Source organism: Pollicipes pollicipes, unplaced genomic scaffold (genome assembly GCF_011947565.3).
Source record: "Pollicipes pollicipes isolate AB1234 unplaced genomic scaffold, Ppol_2.1 Scaffold_4881;HRSCAF=5763_pilon_pilon_pilon, whole genome shotgun sequence".
Classification (NCBI taxonomy): domain Eukaryota; kingdom Metazoa; phylum Arthropoda; class Thecostraca; order Pollicipedomorpha; family Pollicipedidae; genus Pollicipes; species Pollicipes pollicipes.
In genome coordinates this window covers 47,623,082-47,640,764 of record NW_023596576.1, presented here as the reverse complement: position 1 = coordinate 47,640,764, position 17,683 = coordinate 47,623,082, and the positions used below count along the sequence as shown (strand labels likewise).

Here is a 17,683-nt window from a genome sequence, read left to right as displayed (position 1 = left end):
GTGCAGCGGCGTCACCATGGTCATCTGCTTGCAGCTGACGGCTCGCGTGCGGATCTTCTCGCCGAACACGAAGAACGGCGACGGGAACTGGATGTCCACCTTGCTGTAGTTCACCGACGCCTTGTGCACCAGCGCCAGCTTGGACTCCATGGTCAACACCTGCCGGAGGCCGTCAGGACACCAGTCGCAGCGGTCGACAATCTGCTGCTGGTAACGCCCGCGACAGCTGTCACCAGCGAAGGCACGCGCCGGCTGGGAGTTATCCCACCGGCCAGAGAGCAGCTCCCGACCGCCAGTGACACTCCACAGCTGGACTGACGACCTCGCCCGCTGACGCTTGTGGCACGCGCTCGAGGCGGCCACTGGGGTGCGCGCCACGGCTGGCCAGCTCACCTTGCGCCGCTCCCTGTGGTAGCAGACGTTGGGGTAGGTGCCGGCGGCCAGCAGCCCCACCAGCACGTCCAGCGCCGGGTCAGGCCCCCAGCAGTTGAGTGTCTGCGACAGCATGCTCTCCTCCGGGAAGCCAGCCGACACCAGCAGCTGTTTCAGCTGGTTCTTAGCCTCCCACAGGACGCGCAGCGCCGGCATGGAGAGCAGCTTGGAGTCGCAGAACTGGATCTCGGCCTGCTCGCCCGCCTGGCGCGCCTCTTCCCACGCCTGCGCGCCAGGAGCGGGTCAGGAGCCGGGTCACGGCACACCTCACGGGTCGGGAGCCCGGTCAGAGGGACGGCACACCTCATGGATCAGGAGCCGGGTCACGGCACACCTCACGGGTCAAGAGCGGGACAGAGGGACGGCAAATCTCAAGGGTTAGGAGCCGGGTCAGAGGGATGGCACACTCACGGGTCAAGAGCCGGGTCAGAGGGATGGCACATCTCACGGGTTGGGAGCCGGGTCAGAGGGACGGCACACCTCACGGGTCAAGAGCCGGGTCAGAGGGACAGCACATCTCAAGGGTTAGGAGCCGGGTCAGAGGGACGGCACACCTCATGGGTCAGGAGCCGGGTCACGGCACACCTCACGCGTTACGAGCCGGGTCAGAGGGACAGCACATCTCACGGGTCAAGAGCCGAGTCAGAGGGACAGCACATATCACGGGTTAGGAGCGGGTCACGGCACGCCTCATGGGTCAGGAGCGGGTCAGAGGGACAGCACATCTCACGGGTCAAGAGCCGGGTCAGAGGGACGGCACACCTCACGGGTCAAGAGCCGGGTCAGAGGGACAGCACATCTCAAGGGTTAGGAGCCAGGTCAGAGGGACGGCACACCTCACGGGTCAGGAACCGGGTCGGAGGGACAGCACATCTCACGGGTTAGGAGCCGGGTCAGAGGGGTCAGAGAACACATCTCACGGGTTAGGAGCCGGGTCAGAGGGACGGCACCTCACAGGTAGGACGGGAGGGACAGCACATCTCACGGGTTAGGAGCCGGGTCAGAGGGACAGCACATCTCACGGGTTAGGAGCCGGGTCCGGCACACCTCACGGGTCAAGAGCCGGGTCAGAGGGACAGCACACCTCACGGGTTAGGAGCCAGGTCAGGAGCCGGGTCGGCGGTTGCACATCACAGCCCAATCACGAAAAACGCACCCACCGACGCGTTCCTCTGTCAAACTGGGCCCGAATCCAATCCACAGCGTGACCCAAAGCATGAAAAAACGTAAGGTCAGTCCTGCATACCAGGGCCAACAGCCGGTCGGCGCCGCGCTGAGACGCACGCCATGGCGGCGGCGGCAGCGGCGGCGGACGCTAGCCCGTGCCGCGCCCCCAGTCACCTGGAAGGCGTTGAGCGCGGCCAGGTGGTCGGAGCAGCGGTTGCCGGCGAAGCGGCGCTGGTGGTAGTTGCCGCGGCGCTGGTCGGGGCCTGACTGGAACACGTCCTGGCCGTCCGCCTGGCCGGCGATGGTGCAGGCGGCGTCGCCGAGCCCGAAGCAGCAGGCCAGCACCAGCATGCGGCCCAGGCGGGGCTCGACCGGCAGCCGCGCCAGCAGCCGGCCCAGCGGCGTCAGCTCGTTGCTGGCGTCCAGGCAGCGCATCTCGCGCAGCAGACACTCGGCCTCGATCACGGCGTCGATGGGCGGCGGCTGCACCGGCCTGGCGAGAGCGCGTGGAGCAAGAGGTCGGCCGGCGCTCGGACAGGAGAGGGGAGGCGCGAGTTCTGGGCCCGACATCCGCTGACGCCCCGACGGCACCCAAGCATACGCTTCACACGCGTACGCACGCCCGGCCGGGAAGCAGTCACGCTGGCGAACACGGAGACATGTTTCCAAACAGAGACTCGCACTCCCAGACGACGACAGAACACATCTACAAACGCATGCAAGCACGCCCCCCCCCCCCCCCCACACACACACATACGTGCACATAACCCAGCAGCACGCGGACTCTCACACAGCCACCAGAGGTGCACCGGCACTCGTGCTGACGCGCTCGACGCCCCAATCCCGAACGCGTTCGCAGAGAAGCACATGGCCAGACAGCGGTGCGGTGTCCCGCCGTTTCCCACGGCAGCCGCCGGCTTACCTTGGAGAGGAAGTCGCCGACGCCCCCCAGCCGCAGCAGCTTGATGGTCAGCGCCACCTCGTGCAGCGGAGTGCGGAACATCTCCGGCGTCATGTGCTCCTCCAGGCGCTCGAAGCGGGCGCGGCTGCACAGGTGGAAGCAGAAGCCGGGCCCGACGCGGCCGGCCCGGCCGCGCCGCTGCTCCAGGTTCGTGCGCGACGCCCAAACGGTGGCGTAGTTGGTCATGTTGTTGTGCGTCGTGAACATCTTCATCTTGGCCTTGCACGAGTCAATGACGAACACCACGTCGTTGATGGTGATGGACGTCTCCGCGATGTTGGTGGACAGGATGATCTGGGGCCGGCAGCCACCCGTCAACCTCGCCGCTCACGCCAAGACCACACGCACAAGGTCAACGCGGTGAGCTCTGGAGCTCTCACGCGGCACGTGCCACGTCAGGGACAAGGCGGCACACTCTGGCGCCGCTCTAGACCAGCGCACGACGCCTCCGGGCCCGGCGTCGGCCGCCCTTCCGACCGACAGCGGCCCCTGGCGGCCGTGCGCTCCGCCCGTGACGCTGGGACTCGGTGCGAGGCCGGCTGCCACGGTCCGCCACCGCTCGACGCCGCCGGGGCACAGCGGCCACCGCCGGCCGTACCTTGGTGACGTTCTCCGGCACGGCGTCGAACACGCGCCGCTGGTCCTCCCGCGGTAGCTGGGAGTGCAGCGGCAGCACCAGGTACCCGGGACCACCTGCGCGCCGACGGAGGCGGCCGGTCACGCATCGGCTGCGCCGGACACGCGCCCAACAGCTGGCGTACATATCACGTCCGACCCCGACACAGGCTCGTGACACTGCCCCGGACGTCCGCCGTTCACGGGGTCCCGATAGCTGCAGCTACCCGCACGTCATTTCAGTCGCGCCACTGCGAGACGGAACTCGCGGGCCCTCCCGACGCGTTCCGCGACATCGAACGCGTGCCCTCCGCCCCGATGCCGGCCCGCCCGCAGGCTCCGGCGCCCATCCGGCGCGAGACGTCCTGCCGTCCGGATCGCTCACCGAAGGTCGAGCTCTGCTGGAGGTGGCGCATCAGCGCGAAGATCAGGCTCCAGCCCGGCAGGAAGATGAGCACGGCGCCGGTCGTGCCAGTGCCCTTGCAGTAGCGCAGCAGGGCCTCGATCAGTTCAAAGTTGGTGTCGCGCTCCAGCAGCTGCGCCATGGTCTGCCGCGTGGCCGCGTCGTACCGGCTCGCGTCCACCACCTGACCGGGGACGGGAGGTCAGGCTCTCACCATTCGTGCCAGATCGACGGTAGGGTGCCGCCCCCTCCCGGCCGGCCAGGCAACTGAAGCCGCCCGCGACACCACCAGCCTGTCGTTCGTTCATGCTGTGCTTTTGGTTACGTTACCAACTGAGCGGGAACAGCATCGCTTCAAATTACTGAACACCCCGACGGCGGAGATCCATCGAAAATCATGTAGATATCGAGGCTGTTCTAGAATTCCGCTGAAGTTGGTGCCCGCTGCCTGACCTTGTTCAGGTTGGCGTTGGCGTCGTCGTCGCCGCCGCCGGCCTCGTCGTCGTCATCGTCACGGTCTCGCTTCCGCTTCCTGTTGTCGGGCGTCGGCACAAACTGGCACAGCTGCACGCAGTCCTCCAGGAAGTACTCTGGCGGCGGCGGCCGGGCGCAGACCGGTCAGCAGCCACCCTCGCATGAGAGCGCGCGGCCAGCCCCGCCGACTGCGGGCCAGCTCATCACTGGCCGGCGTCACACGCGCACCGCACGCGGCGTGTTTGGCGCAGGAGAGGCCACGCCTCGTGATCGGCAAACGTGGAGCGAGAAATGTGAGCGGGTCTTGGAACTTTTAGCGACGAGTAAAACCAGACCCTGCAATCACCACGCACCCCTGCCAGCTCGTCACTGCAAGGTCAGTCCGCCCAACGGTCGACTCTATGGCTCACTCACGCCAGCGCCCCCCCCCCCCCCCCACCCTTCCCCTCGCCAGCGTGACGCACGACAGAGGACCCAACCGGGTCGGCCGGCGCGCGTGCCTGTCCGGCGCCGCCGTCGCCGCGAGCTCACGCTGGACGGGGTGGGCGCGGCCGGGCACCTCCACCACCGGACAGCCGCCGAAGTAGTCGATGAAGAGGCTGGTGTCGATGGTGGCCGACATCAGGATGAGCCGCAGGTCGGGGTACTGGCGCACCTGCGCTGGCGGCAGCGCCACGCCGTGTCAGTCACCACCGCCGGCGGCGCCGCGCTGACGGGCGCGCCACACACCGCGCGCGCACAAATTCCCGCCACCGCCAAATTCGGTTAGTGTGGGGTCTCCCGTCACACTTCAACGCGCTCTTGATGGGTGGTGACGATTACGGGGAGTTGGGGTGCGCCGACGTCTGCGGGCATTTGACGTTCATAACTACGGGCTAGCCTTTTAACTGGGTTCGAACATGGCTGAAAAGCTGTGTGGCTGTACATCGCTATATGTATATGGCTGCAGAACCTACAGCCTCCTTGAAGAAGACACGTTTATCGGTGCAGGTACGACAGGCGTGATGCGCGTATCCGGGAAGTGTTCCAAACACCGGCACTAAGCGCTCCGCACCACGCACCATGTCTCGCAGCACCACCAGGATGAAGTCGGAGTTGATGTCGCGCTCGTGGATCTCGTCCACGATCACGTGCGAGATGCCGCGCAGACCGGCCTCTAGCTTGCGCAGCAGCACCCCTGTCAGCCACCGGCGTGCGCCCGTCAGCCCGTGCGGCCAGTCATCAGGCACCGCCGACCGCACCGGTGGGTGACACCCCTCCCCCAGGACTGGGTCAGGACTGGGTCAGGTCCTGCTATCGGAGTGCTGTAGGTAAGCCATTGACTCCTAACATGGCGACGTCGGGTGCATACCGAGGCGTCTGGCCGCGGCAGCACACAGCCAGATAACTGCCCGAAGTCTCGTCAGGAGATCAAGCACTCTTATATTTACTCAAACATTTTCATGGATTTCACGCATCTACAGGTTGCAATATTGAGCCGCTTGAGCGCACAGCACCTTTACGCGTTTTTCTGAGATTTTGATATAACACTAACAGTATTAATAACATAATATTGAGACGCCTGAGCGCACAGCGCCTTTGTGCGTTTTTCTGGTGCGTCAACTATTCAATAAGACGCGCGGCTTCTCTTCCGCTCTGCAGTGCGCGGCTTAACACGTGCCCGGGTGGCCGGCTAGATACTATTCGCTCGGGTGGGGGGGGGGGGGGGGGGTCAAGCTAGTCATATTACAATTGACATGTAATTGTACAAATGCCATAAATGACAATTGGTCAATTAGCCATAGGTCAGCGACCTTACAAGGAACATCTGATTTTTTATGTCAAACCATCCGCTATTCAATTGTCTGCAGCTATGCAAAATCTGGCGCGGCTACGCCGCGCCGTTCGGAAACTGTTCTGGAAAAAACCTTCGGGGGGTCAATTTGACCCCCCACCCGAGCGCGTGTTAAAACAAGTGAAAAACAAAAACAAAAGAACGATGCTGGCGGATAAGGTACGGATGACACGTCGGGTCAGGGCATATGGAGTTGAGTCGTGGGATGGCCAGGGGTGAGACCGCTCGGGGCACGTCGACCACGAACGGACCCACGCTCAGCGAACTCGTCCCGGAAAGAACGCCAGACATGGTGAGGAAAATCTTACACCAACAGGCGATGAAGACGACCTTGATGATTGGGGCTTAAGGGCGCGCCGACGGCCGGGGTCGGTTTGCGCCCATTCAGCAAAACCAAATAGGCCATGCCTGATACACTTGACATTCCCACGCAGCGGGCAAGCCAGTCACCAATCGAGCGAGAGCCTGCCACCAATCGGGCCGGCACCTCCGGCCTGCGCCCTGCGCCGCACCAGACCGGCAGCCGGCCTGCGCAGGGGCCGGACTGGTGCGGCCGCTGTCAGGTCGCCGCCGCACCACCCACCGACGGTGCAGAAGAGGATGGCGCCGTACGGCCGCGGCAGCACCGACTCGAAGCGTACGCTGTAGCCGACGGCATGGCCCAGCGGCTGGCTACGCTCCTGGCTGATGCGGTCCGCCACCGAGACGGCCGAGATGCGGCGCGGCTGCGTCACCACGATGTTGCAGTGGCCGCCCTGGCCCGACTGGATGTGCTCGTCCAGGATGTACTGGCACACCTGGCCCGGCCGGCGGAGGGGCGCCCGCCGTCAGCCCACGACGACGGGCGCTACCGCCGCCGCCGCCGCGCACGCGCCGGGGCGGACAGGCCGGCGGACGGCAGAATAACCAGAGGACATGTACAGGTATGTTGATTCTGAACCCGCACCAAGTTCCCTCTCTTCACACCCACGCACGGCAACGCACGCACGCACGCACCCACGCACGCACGCACGCACGCACTCTGCAGCGCACGCACGCAGCACACACACACACACACACACACACACACACACACACACACACACACACACACACACACGGGGCCGGCCACGGCGAGGCCGACCGGCCGACTGACCTGGGTGGTCCTTGCCGCAGCCGGTGCTGCCGCGGATCAACACCACCGGGTTGTCGCAGATGGTCTGCAGGATGTGGTCGCGGCAGTCGGCCACCGGCAACTGGCGCCGCTGCTCCACCATGTGCTGCAGAGCTGCGTCCTCCTTCAGCTGGTCCTGGTAGCTGGTGCACAGGTCCTCCGAGATAGCATCCAGCGTTGCCTGACGCATGGTCGGGGCCAGGACGCGGGTCACGGGCGGGTCACGGGGCGGGGTCAGGCACAGGTCAGAGCCGGGGGAGGTACAGGCGAAGATCAGGTCAGACACCCGTCCAGAGAAGGCCACCTACATGCCGGGAGGGAGTCGACGCAGCTCAGCAGCGGGTAGAGAATCAGACGAGGAGCAGACGCGTCTGAGACCCTGTGCCACCCTCCCAGGTCCTGGCCGCAGCAAAAGAACGCCGCCGTCATAGCACTGCCCCGCCCGACCTTCTCCGGCAGGGCGCCGACTCGCAGCGACTGCCGCAGAGTGACAGCACACTGACATACACGGCCCCAGCCTGGCGGCACGTACCGCCGGAGGGCAGCAGCTGGTGCGAGCCGACTGTTAGCCGGCAACGGGGACGCGCCGTAGGACTGGGGGCCCATTGTCCGGCGCCCATGCTCCAGACCGCGTGACCTCATCCACACGACCGACGCGCTGTGCACGCCAACCAACGGTGGGTCAGCGAGCCGCTGCCCCGCGGTCCAGCCGACGCGTCCGGCGGCGCGCGGCCCCACGTACCGTGGCCAGGGGACCCTCGTCGATGTTGCACGAGGTCCACGGGTTCCAGTTGGTCTGCGGCGGCGACCAGGAGACGACGCCGGCCGGCTGCGGCTGGGCGGCCGCCTGGAAGTCGGCCAGTCGCGTGTCGCTCACCAGTGACACCGGCTCGTCGACGGACGGCTTCTGCGGACGGCGGCCGGCACGGCTGTCACCGCTGCTGCACGGCGGCTAACTTGACTACGGCGGTCTTTCCGCCAATCTCACAAGTGCGGAAAGGGGAGACTGACGCGAACGCTGGTACTTTGCTCCAGGAGGATTTTCAAGGGCACAAGATTCAGGAAGAAGCATTTACAGGCGGAGACATGCTTGGTACAGTAGCATGACAGGACAATCCGAGGAACATCACCAAAGTTTGGGGATTTTTTCTCATCAATTTCGCAATATTGTACGCCAACGGTATTCCAGCCGCCTCACGAGAGCTGCTAGCGGGCTGTAAACTTTGCTCAGATACCCGGATGTCGGGCTACCAACCCGACGCTTGCTAAAAAGTCACGCCTACAGCTTCCTATCGCTGGCGGGTCGCGCCGCCCCCTCACGAGTTCCGGCAGCTTCAGGTCCAGCTTCTCCAGCACCGCGTCCACTTGGCTCTGCAGCTCGGGCGCCAGTGCCACTGGGTAGGCCGGCATCTCGTCCGAGCGCTCCTTCTTCAGCGTGCCCGAGAACGCCTCGATCACGCCCAGGTGGAACAGCTGGCGGACCAGCGACAGAGCGCACGCCTTGGACGCCGCCTGGAGTCGACAGGGGAGACGTCACTCGCAGGGGTGACGTAACTCCGTCGTCACCGCCCACTCCCGGCACGGTCGCTGAGCCGACATGGCACCATTGGGGACAGGGCCGTCGCAAGGTCATCGCAAAGGCGTCGCACGCGGCACAAGCACCTATCACACCGAATCCTTCTCAAAGACGAACAAACGTAGAAAAATATCCGGTCGTCTTCCTGCCCACAAATATTTTCACCACCTGCACGGCGTGTAACGAGTTGACGTTTTCATAACGAGCAACGCACGTAGCTTGGCCGTTCACTCACTAGCAGCGATGATGATACATGTGGCTGCGATCGAGGGTGCTAGAACAATGTCCTTTTAGTCCCGACCGACCTACAGCCACGATCAGCAGCCCACTAGTGACGTCAAAGACCGACCTAGAGACGGAAGCACGTCATGAACAGCACGAAAATGGCTAGAAAGAAATGCGCCACGTACCTGTTTGTTGGAGCCCTGCTCCCTGGCGTGGATATTTCTGCTCAGCTCACGCACATAAAAGCCCATCTCGGCCACAAAGCTTCTGCAACACGGCACCGCGGTTAGCACGGGGCGAACGGCACGGGGTGGCGACATGGCCTCAAGCGAGGCGAACATGGCAAACACAGATCCGAATGTCAGACTTACTGTTACCGGTCCCGAAAGCGCGCATATGACGCAATCCGGACATAGGACGCGGCCATGACGCAGCGGTAACTGACATCACAAAAGACTGGCTGCATCAGTCCGTTTACAGCCGATGAACCATAGCATGGAGAGCGCATCTATGTTGCGTCAAGCCATGTGGCGTTGACCGATCTTTTAAAGGCACAGACATGTTGTATGAAGCTTTAATACTTAGAGCACATCCAGGAGACGTGGTGACGGACACGGGACCACCGTGGGTCCCCACGCGGTGTCACCAGCCGCGTGCGGTGTGACACCCCCCGCGGTTAGAACTGAGTTCCAGGCGCAATGCAGTGATCGCCATCCCTATACGTTTCATGTAGACCGCTTGCATTTTAACACCACGCTACCCGGCACACAATCGAATCCATGGAATTCAACATGATCATTCCTGAATTTGTGATGAGCCGCTTCAACACAATGGCCTCTTACAGATATAGCTGCGCTTAGAATATTAATGGATATGTTCGAGTCGTCGCCAGTTTTTCAAATAATGGGCGACTGCCAATGCTCGGAGGGGTGGAGACTGCTTATGTGATGGGCCACGCCATTAACACAACATGATAGTCACTAGTGTCAAAGAGTGGGGGCAACGGAGGGTTCCGGGGAGAGGTCCTGCCTCCTGACTCCTGCCCCTCCCCCCTCGCAGTGCCCGTTATATCTATGTAATCACATGACTTGGTTTTGGCCGATTTGGTGTGTCGTGCACAAAAGACAAACAAAATAGTAAGCACAGTTTCATTCTAATCAAGATATGCCAGAATCTCCGGTTTACAAACTTCGACCTCAGGATCAACACATTGACAATTAACACCAGGACTTACGTACACAAAACAAGCCGTCCTAAGCCGCAAAACAATAACTACGCGGCGTCCATACCAACAACTGACCAGCGAGTGACCCGGAGCCGCGGCACGACTCACCGGCGGTGGCCGCCGACGGGGCGGGACGGGGCGGGAGGCGCCGGGACCGGTCGGCCGGCCAACGGGTCTGGAACACACACGCACGGCACCCGGCCCGGTCAGCGGCGACCGGGTGCCGAGCTGAAGGGTGCCTCGTCGAGGGGTGCCGGCCCGGCCGCGCCCGACAGCGGCGCGGCCAGGCCGGGCCCACTCGTCGGCGGCGGCGGCGGCGGCTCTGTGCCGGCCGGCCGGCCCCGGCGACTCCCTCCGACTCCGGCGCCGACGGTCGCACTGGCCAGCCGGCCAAGGCTGCTGCGTGACACCATGTGACCGCTCACAGAGATGGTCCGCACACACGTCACGGCTGCTGCGTGACACCATGTGACCGCTCACAGAGATGGTCCGCACACACATCACGGCTGTTGCGTGACACCATGCGACCGTTCACAGAGATGGTCAGCACATACATCACGGTGCTTGTCATCACGCTTCCTCCTGCTGAAGCTACACAAAACAGCATGATCAGACACACCGCACTCACTCTACACCAAAACGTAGCAATTAAGCTACTAGCATCATCAGAGTTGAAAACTGTTCTTCATACTGGTCCATCTATGCCAGTTTTTGCCGGTGGCGCCGAGCACTGCAGCCGAAGCGGCTCAGCTCAGCGGCCCGGTCCTGGCGACAGAGGTCAGTGTCGGCCCGGCCGCCCACCCACTCACTTGTTGTGGTCGGGCCCTACGTGCGAGTACGTATAGTCGGCCTGGACGCGGCTGGTCTGCAGGAACTGGTGCAGCTTTGACTTGGCATTCTCCATGCTCCAGTTGCCATGGATGCTGGCATTGATGTCCACATCCTCTTGCTGAAATTAGGACTCAGTGGCAACACACAGCAGTGAGCCAGTCGAGCGTCAAAGGTGCTCTGGGTGGGTAATCTTCTAGCTATAAGCAGGAGTCAGGGGAAACCAGACTGGCATAATGTACTTGAGATTTGTCACATTTGTTTGTGTAAGGTGAGGCGCTCAAAAGATGGTATTAATGTAGATGCTTGCTCAATAGGAAAACTCGAAATGAGTGATAATGCCTTTGCCCCCCCCCCCCCATGGAACTCACCCCTTCAACCTCTTTCTTGTTCATGGCCGCAATCTTGTCCAAATATGTTGAGTTTGGGGCTGAATTGATGGGCCTGCAAAACAGAATGCCTTGGCATCACGGGCATAATGACACACTTTGAAACGAAGCCACAGGTACAAACTATATCCAAACTTCAGTCTTCGAGCGACGTCTTGAAAGGAAATGCAGGTGACCAAGATAAGGCACACAAGTTGACTGGCACCTCAACCTCTGACGTCCTCTGGAGACCCGTGAAAACCGCATCGAAACACAACGCGGTGGCAACTGCCGCGTGACATGTACCGGATCACCGGATCATACCTCCCTCACACGTGATGCAGGTATGCGGTTCAGCAGGCAGCTACCTACTCACCTGTACACATTGCATCCACTCACTTGTACACATTGCCTGGCTCGTGCAGCTGCGGCACCGGCTGCAGCGGGGTGGCGGCGAACCCGTGCTGCGAGGTCGCCGCCGGCGCCGGCGCTCCTGCCACCTTCTGAAAACAAATGCTGCACATCAGACCGCTGCACGTCAGACGTCCGCCAACAGGTGCCAGGTCAGGGTCACTCAGAGAATACAACATAGTTTCTTGTGCAAAGCTGGCATAAGAAAAACAGCTGACAAGGAGTGCATGACATTAGTGAGGAAGTAAAGACTGCATCATTCAGTAATTGTCACTTGTGATGTCAATCATTACCATCAATGTCAATCTGGCCCCCATTTGATAATGACCTGGGGTTTAAATCTACCACGAAATTTGTTCCTAGCATTTGGGGTTGAATATGACACAGTAGCATGGAAGAAACTGCACAACACACCCTGCTGGCAACTTTACACTCAGACTTTGTGCATACAAAAGCAGCAACTGACCTGGCATTTTACAGTACTAACCAACACAGGGCATCACATACAGCCCTTCCCAAATGTGTTGACAGTCCAAATAAGGTTAAGATTGGGTCCATATCACTGAAAACATCCACTGTACATACAGTGACACACAACAGTTCCATGCTTCTCACCTCTGATGGAACCTCAGTGGGATTAACTTCACCAGTTCTGACCAGATACTGGATAAAATCCTTTGCTGCATTTGTCTGGGCATCTTTCTTGCTTGTAGAATTGCCAACTGCTGTGTAGGTGTAATTGTGCACTCTCAGCTCACAAAGAAACCTCTGTCTGTGCTTTGGCCCTGGAAAACAATTTACACCACATATCTCCTTGTACTGCTATTGCCAGTGACTGCTTTGCTATTGGAAAGGAGCCCCTAAAGATGGAGAGTCCAGCTTGCCATGGGTTGTGTGCATGCATCATGGGTTGCATGGATGTCAGATCACAATCACTCAAGAAACAGCTGAAAATCAGTTCTAAATATATTTAAGCCTGATCCATCATAAACCACCAATTTTTTTAAGGGTTTAAACTTAGGCCCAGCATGAGGCCATCCTACAAAATTTCATGCACATGCATGGACATGGCCTGGACATATGTCCAATATCTTGCATCATCAGTATTCCATATGCATCTTCCCCAGCCTTACCAGACTGCCTGACTGAATATTCAGGAATCAGTTTCTTCTTTCCCAAAAACCCATACAAGAAAGCCTTTGCTTCCCCTTCAGCCATTCTGTTTATTGCAGATAATGAGGTGGGTCAAGGTGCTTGTTTACAAAGGTAGGTCCAGTTTAAACTTGTTTTGAGGTATATCCTGCAGCAGATAGATCAACAGTCAGTATTAGTCAGAAACAGGCTGCAATACAAACTTCCATATACCTTAAACATGCAGTGGTCCCAAACATTACAGAAAGAAAAGCAACTGAGGACCCAGACCACTTCCATAGTCAAGCTTCATCAATGCAAGGCCCTAAGTCAGTAGAACACAGAATAGCATGGGAGGCATCAAGTGGATGACCAAACCTGTTGTCAACCCAACGCTCCGAGCCTTTTGCACCGATCAACATAAAACCTTCACCATTCAATACTGCTTAGTTAAAACCTACCATTCCCAGAACATGGTGACCTTATGTCGGGTCAAACGTCACCAAAAATATAAAAACACAGACAAACAGGTTTGCAGAAAACCCTGTGTTGCGAGCCTGTGGAGCTGATCAACATGAAATCCTCACCAACTGATGCGCCATAGTTGATATCCTATTCTGGCCAGTATATGGTCAATGCTCCGTCGGCAGCCGTTTTATTACAGGAACAAAGTAAACACTACGACCGCAAGCGCCTCTCGCGCCCCGGCTTCCACCTCCCCAACCGGCACTCTGCAAGCCCTGACGTCACCGGCGAGTTGGCCGGCGGTAGCCGTAGAACGACATTCAGTCCATACTCCTGCTACTTAGCATCATTCCTCCCCGAGGCACAAGTCCACTAGACAGTGTAGCATTTGACACCGGACAACCGACTGGCGGCTGAATCATCACTCGGCAGCCCCACAGAGTGTAGCCGTCCTGCAAGCTCAGCTACGGCTTTCGGCGGTGGTAGGGCACCACTCCTTTGTCTGTCGGAGGCGGGAGGGCACCGGCATCCCGGCTGGTGCTGGCACGTATGTGGTCCACATCCACCGCGTGGCACACGTCTTCCAGCACATTTACGACGTCACCAGGAACCGGAACATTAGCAGGAACGCCTGGCAGGGACAGGCGGCTGAGGCTGTCCGCGTTGCCCATGCACTGGCCAGCGACGGAAAGGATTAACAAATACTGATCAACACCTAGTAATAGTCGCCACCGCAGAATCCTGGGAGACATCGCGAGAGACAGAGCCCTGTTAGCAGACAGCAGACCAAGCAGGGGCTTGTGGTCTGTTCTGATCGGGAATAGTCCTCCGACAAGGATTGGTGACATTTTTCAACTTCAAACATCACCCCCAGCACCTCTTTGTCGAGCTGACTGTACTTATGTACAGCATCGCAAAGACTTGGCTGGCGTAGGCGATTGGACAGTCTCCTTTCTTAACGTCAGGATGGCTGAGGTCTGCTCCTAGGTCATACGAGCTGGCGTCAGTTATTAGAACTAACGGCTTTCAGGATCGTAGTGAATAAGCACGTCGGAGCAACGACAAGAAGCTGTTTTGTCTTCAGGGACGTGGCACGCCTGAAGGGCCTTCCCAGTTTCAGGTCGCTCCCTTCCGCTCTAATGAGTACAGCGGTGCTGCTATCGTAGCCAGCCCGGACAGAAATTGAGCGTAATAATGGAGCACCCCGAGGTGTGCCTTCAGCCCTGGCAGGTTATTTGGCTCCGGAGCATTCCGCACAGCCATTGTCTTCTCGTTGTGTGGACCCCGGCGGCAGAGACGCAGAGACCGCAGTACTTCACCTCTTTGGCCAGCCAGGCAGACTTTTCTTCGTTGGTTCTCAGGCCCGCCAAGTTCAGACGGCGCCCTCTCGAACATTTTCTCGATGAGCGGATGGGTTTGGATCAGTCACGGCGATGTCATCGAGGAATATCCCCACGTTTGGTATGCCCGACAGGAACACCTGTATCTCACAATGGGAGATCGAAACGGCGCTCTAAACACCGAATCCCAGTCGGTTTGGACGAAACAACCCATTGTGGGTGTTGATGGTGGATGCCTCTTCACTCTTGTTGTCCAGTTCCAGCTGGAATAAAGCTTCGCCGAGGTCGAATTTGGTGCACATCTTACCACCAGCCATCGCTGCGAAAAGCTTGTCCACCATGGGTAGCTGCTACTTCTCCGGCTGGCTGGCCTTACTCACCGTTTGATCGTAGCTGCCACAGAGGCGAAGAGTGTCCTTTGCCTTTTCGCCGGCACCACTGGCGCAGCCCAGTAAGATGCTTTCATGGGTTCTAAGATTATTTTTGCGACCTATTTGTCGAGTTCTTTTTCGATCGCCTCCAGCTGCACGAAGGGTTGTGGTCGATGTTTCAGAAAGGTCGGCTTCACTGCCGGATCAAGCTCGGTGGAGACTTTCCGAACATTGTAGCGTCCCATAGTCCGGTTTGAACAGGTCGCTGTACTCAGCTCGATCTTTCTGCAATGCAGCTTCCAGGTCACCGGTATCCGAGGGGACGGGCGCCGAGAGATTGTACAGGGAATCTGGGCTGAAGAGGGACTCCCAATCCAGCTTGATCACATGTAGCCACTCCCGTCCTAGTAGAGGCGGTCCCTCTGTGTTCGCAACGACGAGAGACGGCGTCGCCTTCTGGCCTTGGTAGACGACATCCACTGTGGCCACACCCACTACCGGGACTTCCTCTCGCCGTGTAAGTCAGCAGGGGCCAGCTCAGCGGCTCCAAGCTTGGTGGGTTGGCCCACATGCTGGTGAACATCGCCCTGCTGATGATGGAGTGACTTGCGCCCGTACCTACTTGCATCATGACCGATGCTACATTGAGCGAAACATCTGTGACTGCTGGAGTCGATCTGTCGATCGCCGCGTTGATACCAGTAGGCATAGTCTTCCACCGCCTGGTGAGCGCAATCTTGAAGAGCTGGAACATCTGCAGGGACCTGATTTGCGCGATCACTTCTCGGCTGGTTTCTGCTTCGGCAGGCGTTCCTGGTATGGCCCACTCGGTGACAAGCATAACATCCGGCTTGCTTGGGCGGACAGTTCCCGCCGGCGTGGCGCCTGATACGGCGCCTGCAGCACGGCGGCGCTGTCGGGCCCCGGGGAGCTTGAATCGGTCCTCAGGGCCGCACGACCGGTGCGGCTTGACCGCAGGTTCGAGTGGCTGATGTGGCCCGGCGATGCGTTAGCAGGTAAACACTCGCCTCGGACGAGCCAACTGAGGGGGCGGTGAAATTTAGGCCGTCCACCAGGGCACGACTTGTTCCTCCTGTTTCGCTATTTCCAGGGCTTAGCTCGAAGTTAGCACCGACCTTCCCAAAAACAATATTCTGGAGCTCCCTGTCCGCGCAGTGAGCCACCGCGCGCTCGATCACGACTGCATCACGCTGCTTGGACAAGTACTGGCAGCGGTCCTTTTGGATTCGCAGGCGGGACACGAAAACCCCAAAACTCCTTCCGGTTTTCCCTCCGAGAGCATGGAGCTGGGCTCGCTCGTAAGTGGGATTAACTTCAGCATCAAAACGTGACGACAGTTTAGCAGTAAATTTGCTATACTCATCTGGAGCTGCTTCCGGTGCATCTGGCAGTGTCCCGGTTAGCTCTTGGACTTCCCGTTCTAGGAGCGAGAGAACCGTTGCGGTCCTCCGGGAACACGAAGTGACGTCCGACGCGAGCACATAAAATTTGCAGCCTCGGAACCATCGCGCGAAGTCCTGGTCAGCCTCTTAACACGGCGGCGTTGACAAACAATGCGTTTGGGCCCTTTCATTCTCAGCAAAACGTGGTGTGACGGCGGCAGCGACTGCTCAGGGTGACACCTGCTTAACAAAAAATGGCGGCGTCGGCGTCGGGCTGAGCATTAAGGGCAAGGTAACTCAGCAAATAACTAAGCATACGAAGCTGGAAATTTAGTGGGCTGCACTAAACTCCATCCAAGGGTGAAGTTTTGGTGTCAATCAGTCCAATAGGCTCGGACCACGGGCTGTCTGCAAACTAATTTCAGGCAGGCTTTGGGCGTTTCGGTGACTCTTGACCCCACCCTAGGTCGCCACGTTCTGAAAAGGATAGGTTATCGACTGTGATACATCGATTGGTAAAGGTTTGGTGCCGAGCTGTTCTATAGGCTCGGAGCATGGTATTGTCTGCAAACTAATTTGAGGTGGTTTCGGCAGTTGTTTTCTTTTGTGATCTTTGACCTGACCCAAAGCCACAATGTTCTGGCAAGGATAGGATATGGACTATGGTGTAACGATTGGTGAATATTTCATGCTGATCGGCCCCACAAGCTCGGAGCATGGGGTTGTCTGCAAACTTATTTTTCGAGGTTTTGTATTTGTGGTGACCTTTGACCTGACCCCAGTTAATCATGTTCTGGACACGATAGAATATCGACTAAGCGACATCGAATGGTGAAGGATTCATGTCGATCGGTGTCCTAGGCTCGGAGCATGGGCTGTCAAGAGGTTTGGTCGGCCGTTTAGTCTCTACCTCATGACGTCCCTGAGCCAGATAAGCATGACCGTCAAAACAATGAATATGCCATTAAGTGCTATTTCGGTACCCTGAAAGTAGTACCACCTGGCCCAATGACTTCGCACTTGGTGGTCTGCAGCCCAGCCGATCCTCAAACAGCCGCCCGGGCAGTGCGTGAGAGGCCGAAAATCACGTGACATCATAAACACCAAAATGGACGAGCACAGCGTACTGAGGGACTACCGTAATACTTTCACAGGAGTCGTTTTGGGATGCGGGAAGCAATTTGAAATGGGTCTCTGGAGTAAGAAGGGTAAAATGTCATCACTGCCGACAAATGCTTCCACTACGCGTGTGTTTTGCGGATGACTGTCCTCAGTCCGCCACACTTACATACACCCCCCCT

The 17,683-nt window shown here is 59.0% G+C and overlaps 2 protein-coding genes across 2 annotated transcripts in view; one reads left to right on the top strand and one right to left on the bottom strand.

The window, feature by feature from the left end:
- The window catches only part of LOC119100491 (ATP-dependent RNA helicase A-like), a 44,195-nt gene extending 30,487 nt beyond the window's left edge, over positions 1-13,708 (bottom strand). The window contains 21 exon segments of the mRNA XM_037223582.1: positions 5-159; positions 394-657; positions 1,774-2,090; positions 2,521-2,854; positions 3,159-3,253; positions 3,561-3,762; positions 4,032-4,168; positions 4,584-4,707; positions 5,114-5,229; positions 6,470-6,683; positions 7,022-7,030; positions 7,032-7,220; positions 7,782-7,946; positions 8,360-8,551; positions 9,026-9,107; positions 10,875-11,014; positions 11,265-11,337; positions 11,661-11,764; positions 12,288-12,457; positions 12,806-12,972; positions 13,391-13,708. Of these exon segments, the coding sequence (XP_037079477.1) occupies positions 5-159; positions 394-657; positions 1,774-2,090; positions 2,521-2,854; positions 3,159-3,253; positions 3,561-3,762; positions 4,032-4,168; positions 4,584-4,707; positions 5,114-5,229; positions 6,470-6,683; positions 7,022-7,030; positions 7,032-7,220; positions 7,782-7,946; positions 8,360-8,551; positions 9,026-9,107; positions 10,875-11,014; positions 11,265-11,337; positions 11,661-11,764; positions 12,288-12,457; positions 12,806-12,890 (3,167 nt within the window). The 5' untranslated portion in view covers positions 12,891-12,972; positions 13,391-13,708.
- Positions 13,709-15,548: 1,840 nt separating this feature from the next.
- Positions 15,549-17,683, top strand: part of mle (dosage compensation regulator mle) — an 18,856-nt gene continuing 16,721 nt past the window's right edge. The window contains exons 1-2 of the mRNA XM_037223581.1: positions 15,549-15,580; positions 15,958-15,995. Of these exons, the coding sequence (XP_037079476.1) occupies positions 15,549-15,580; positions 15,958-15,995 (70 nt within the window). The remainder of the gene's footprint in view (positions 15,581-15,957; positions 15,996-17,683) is intronic.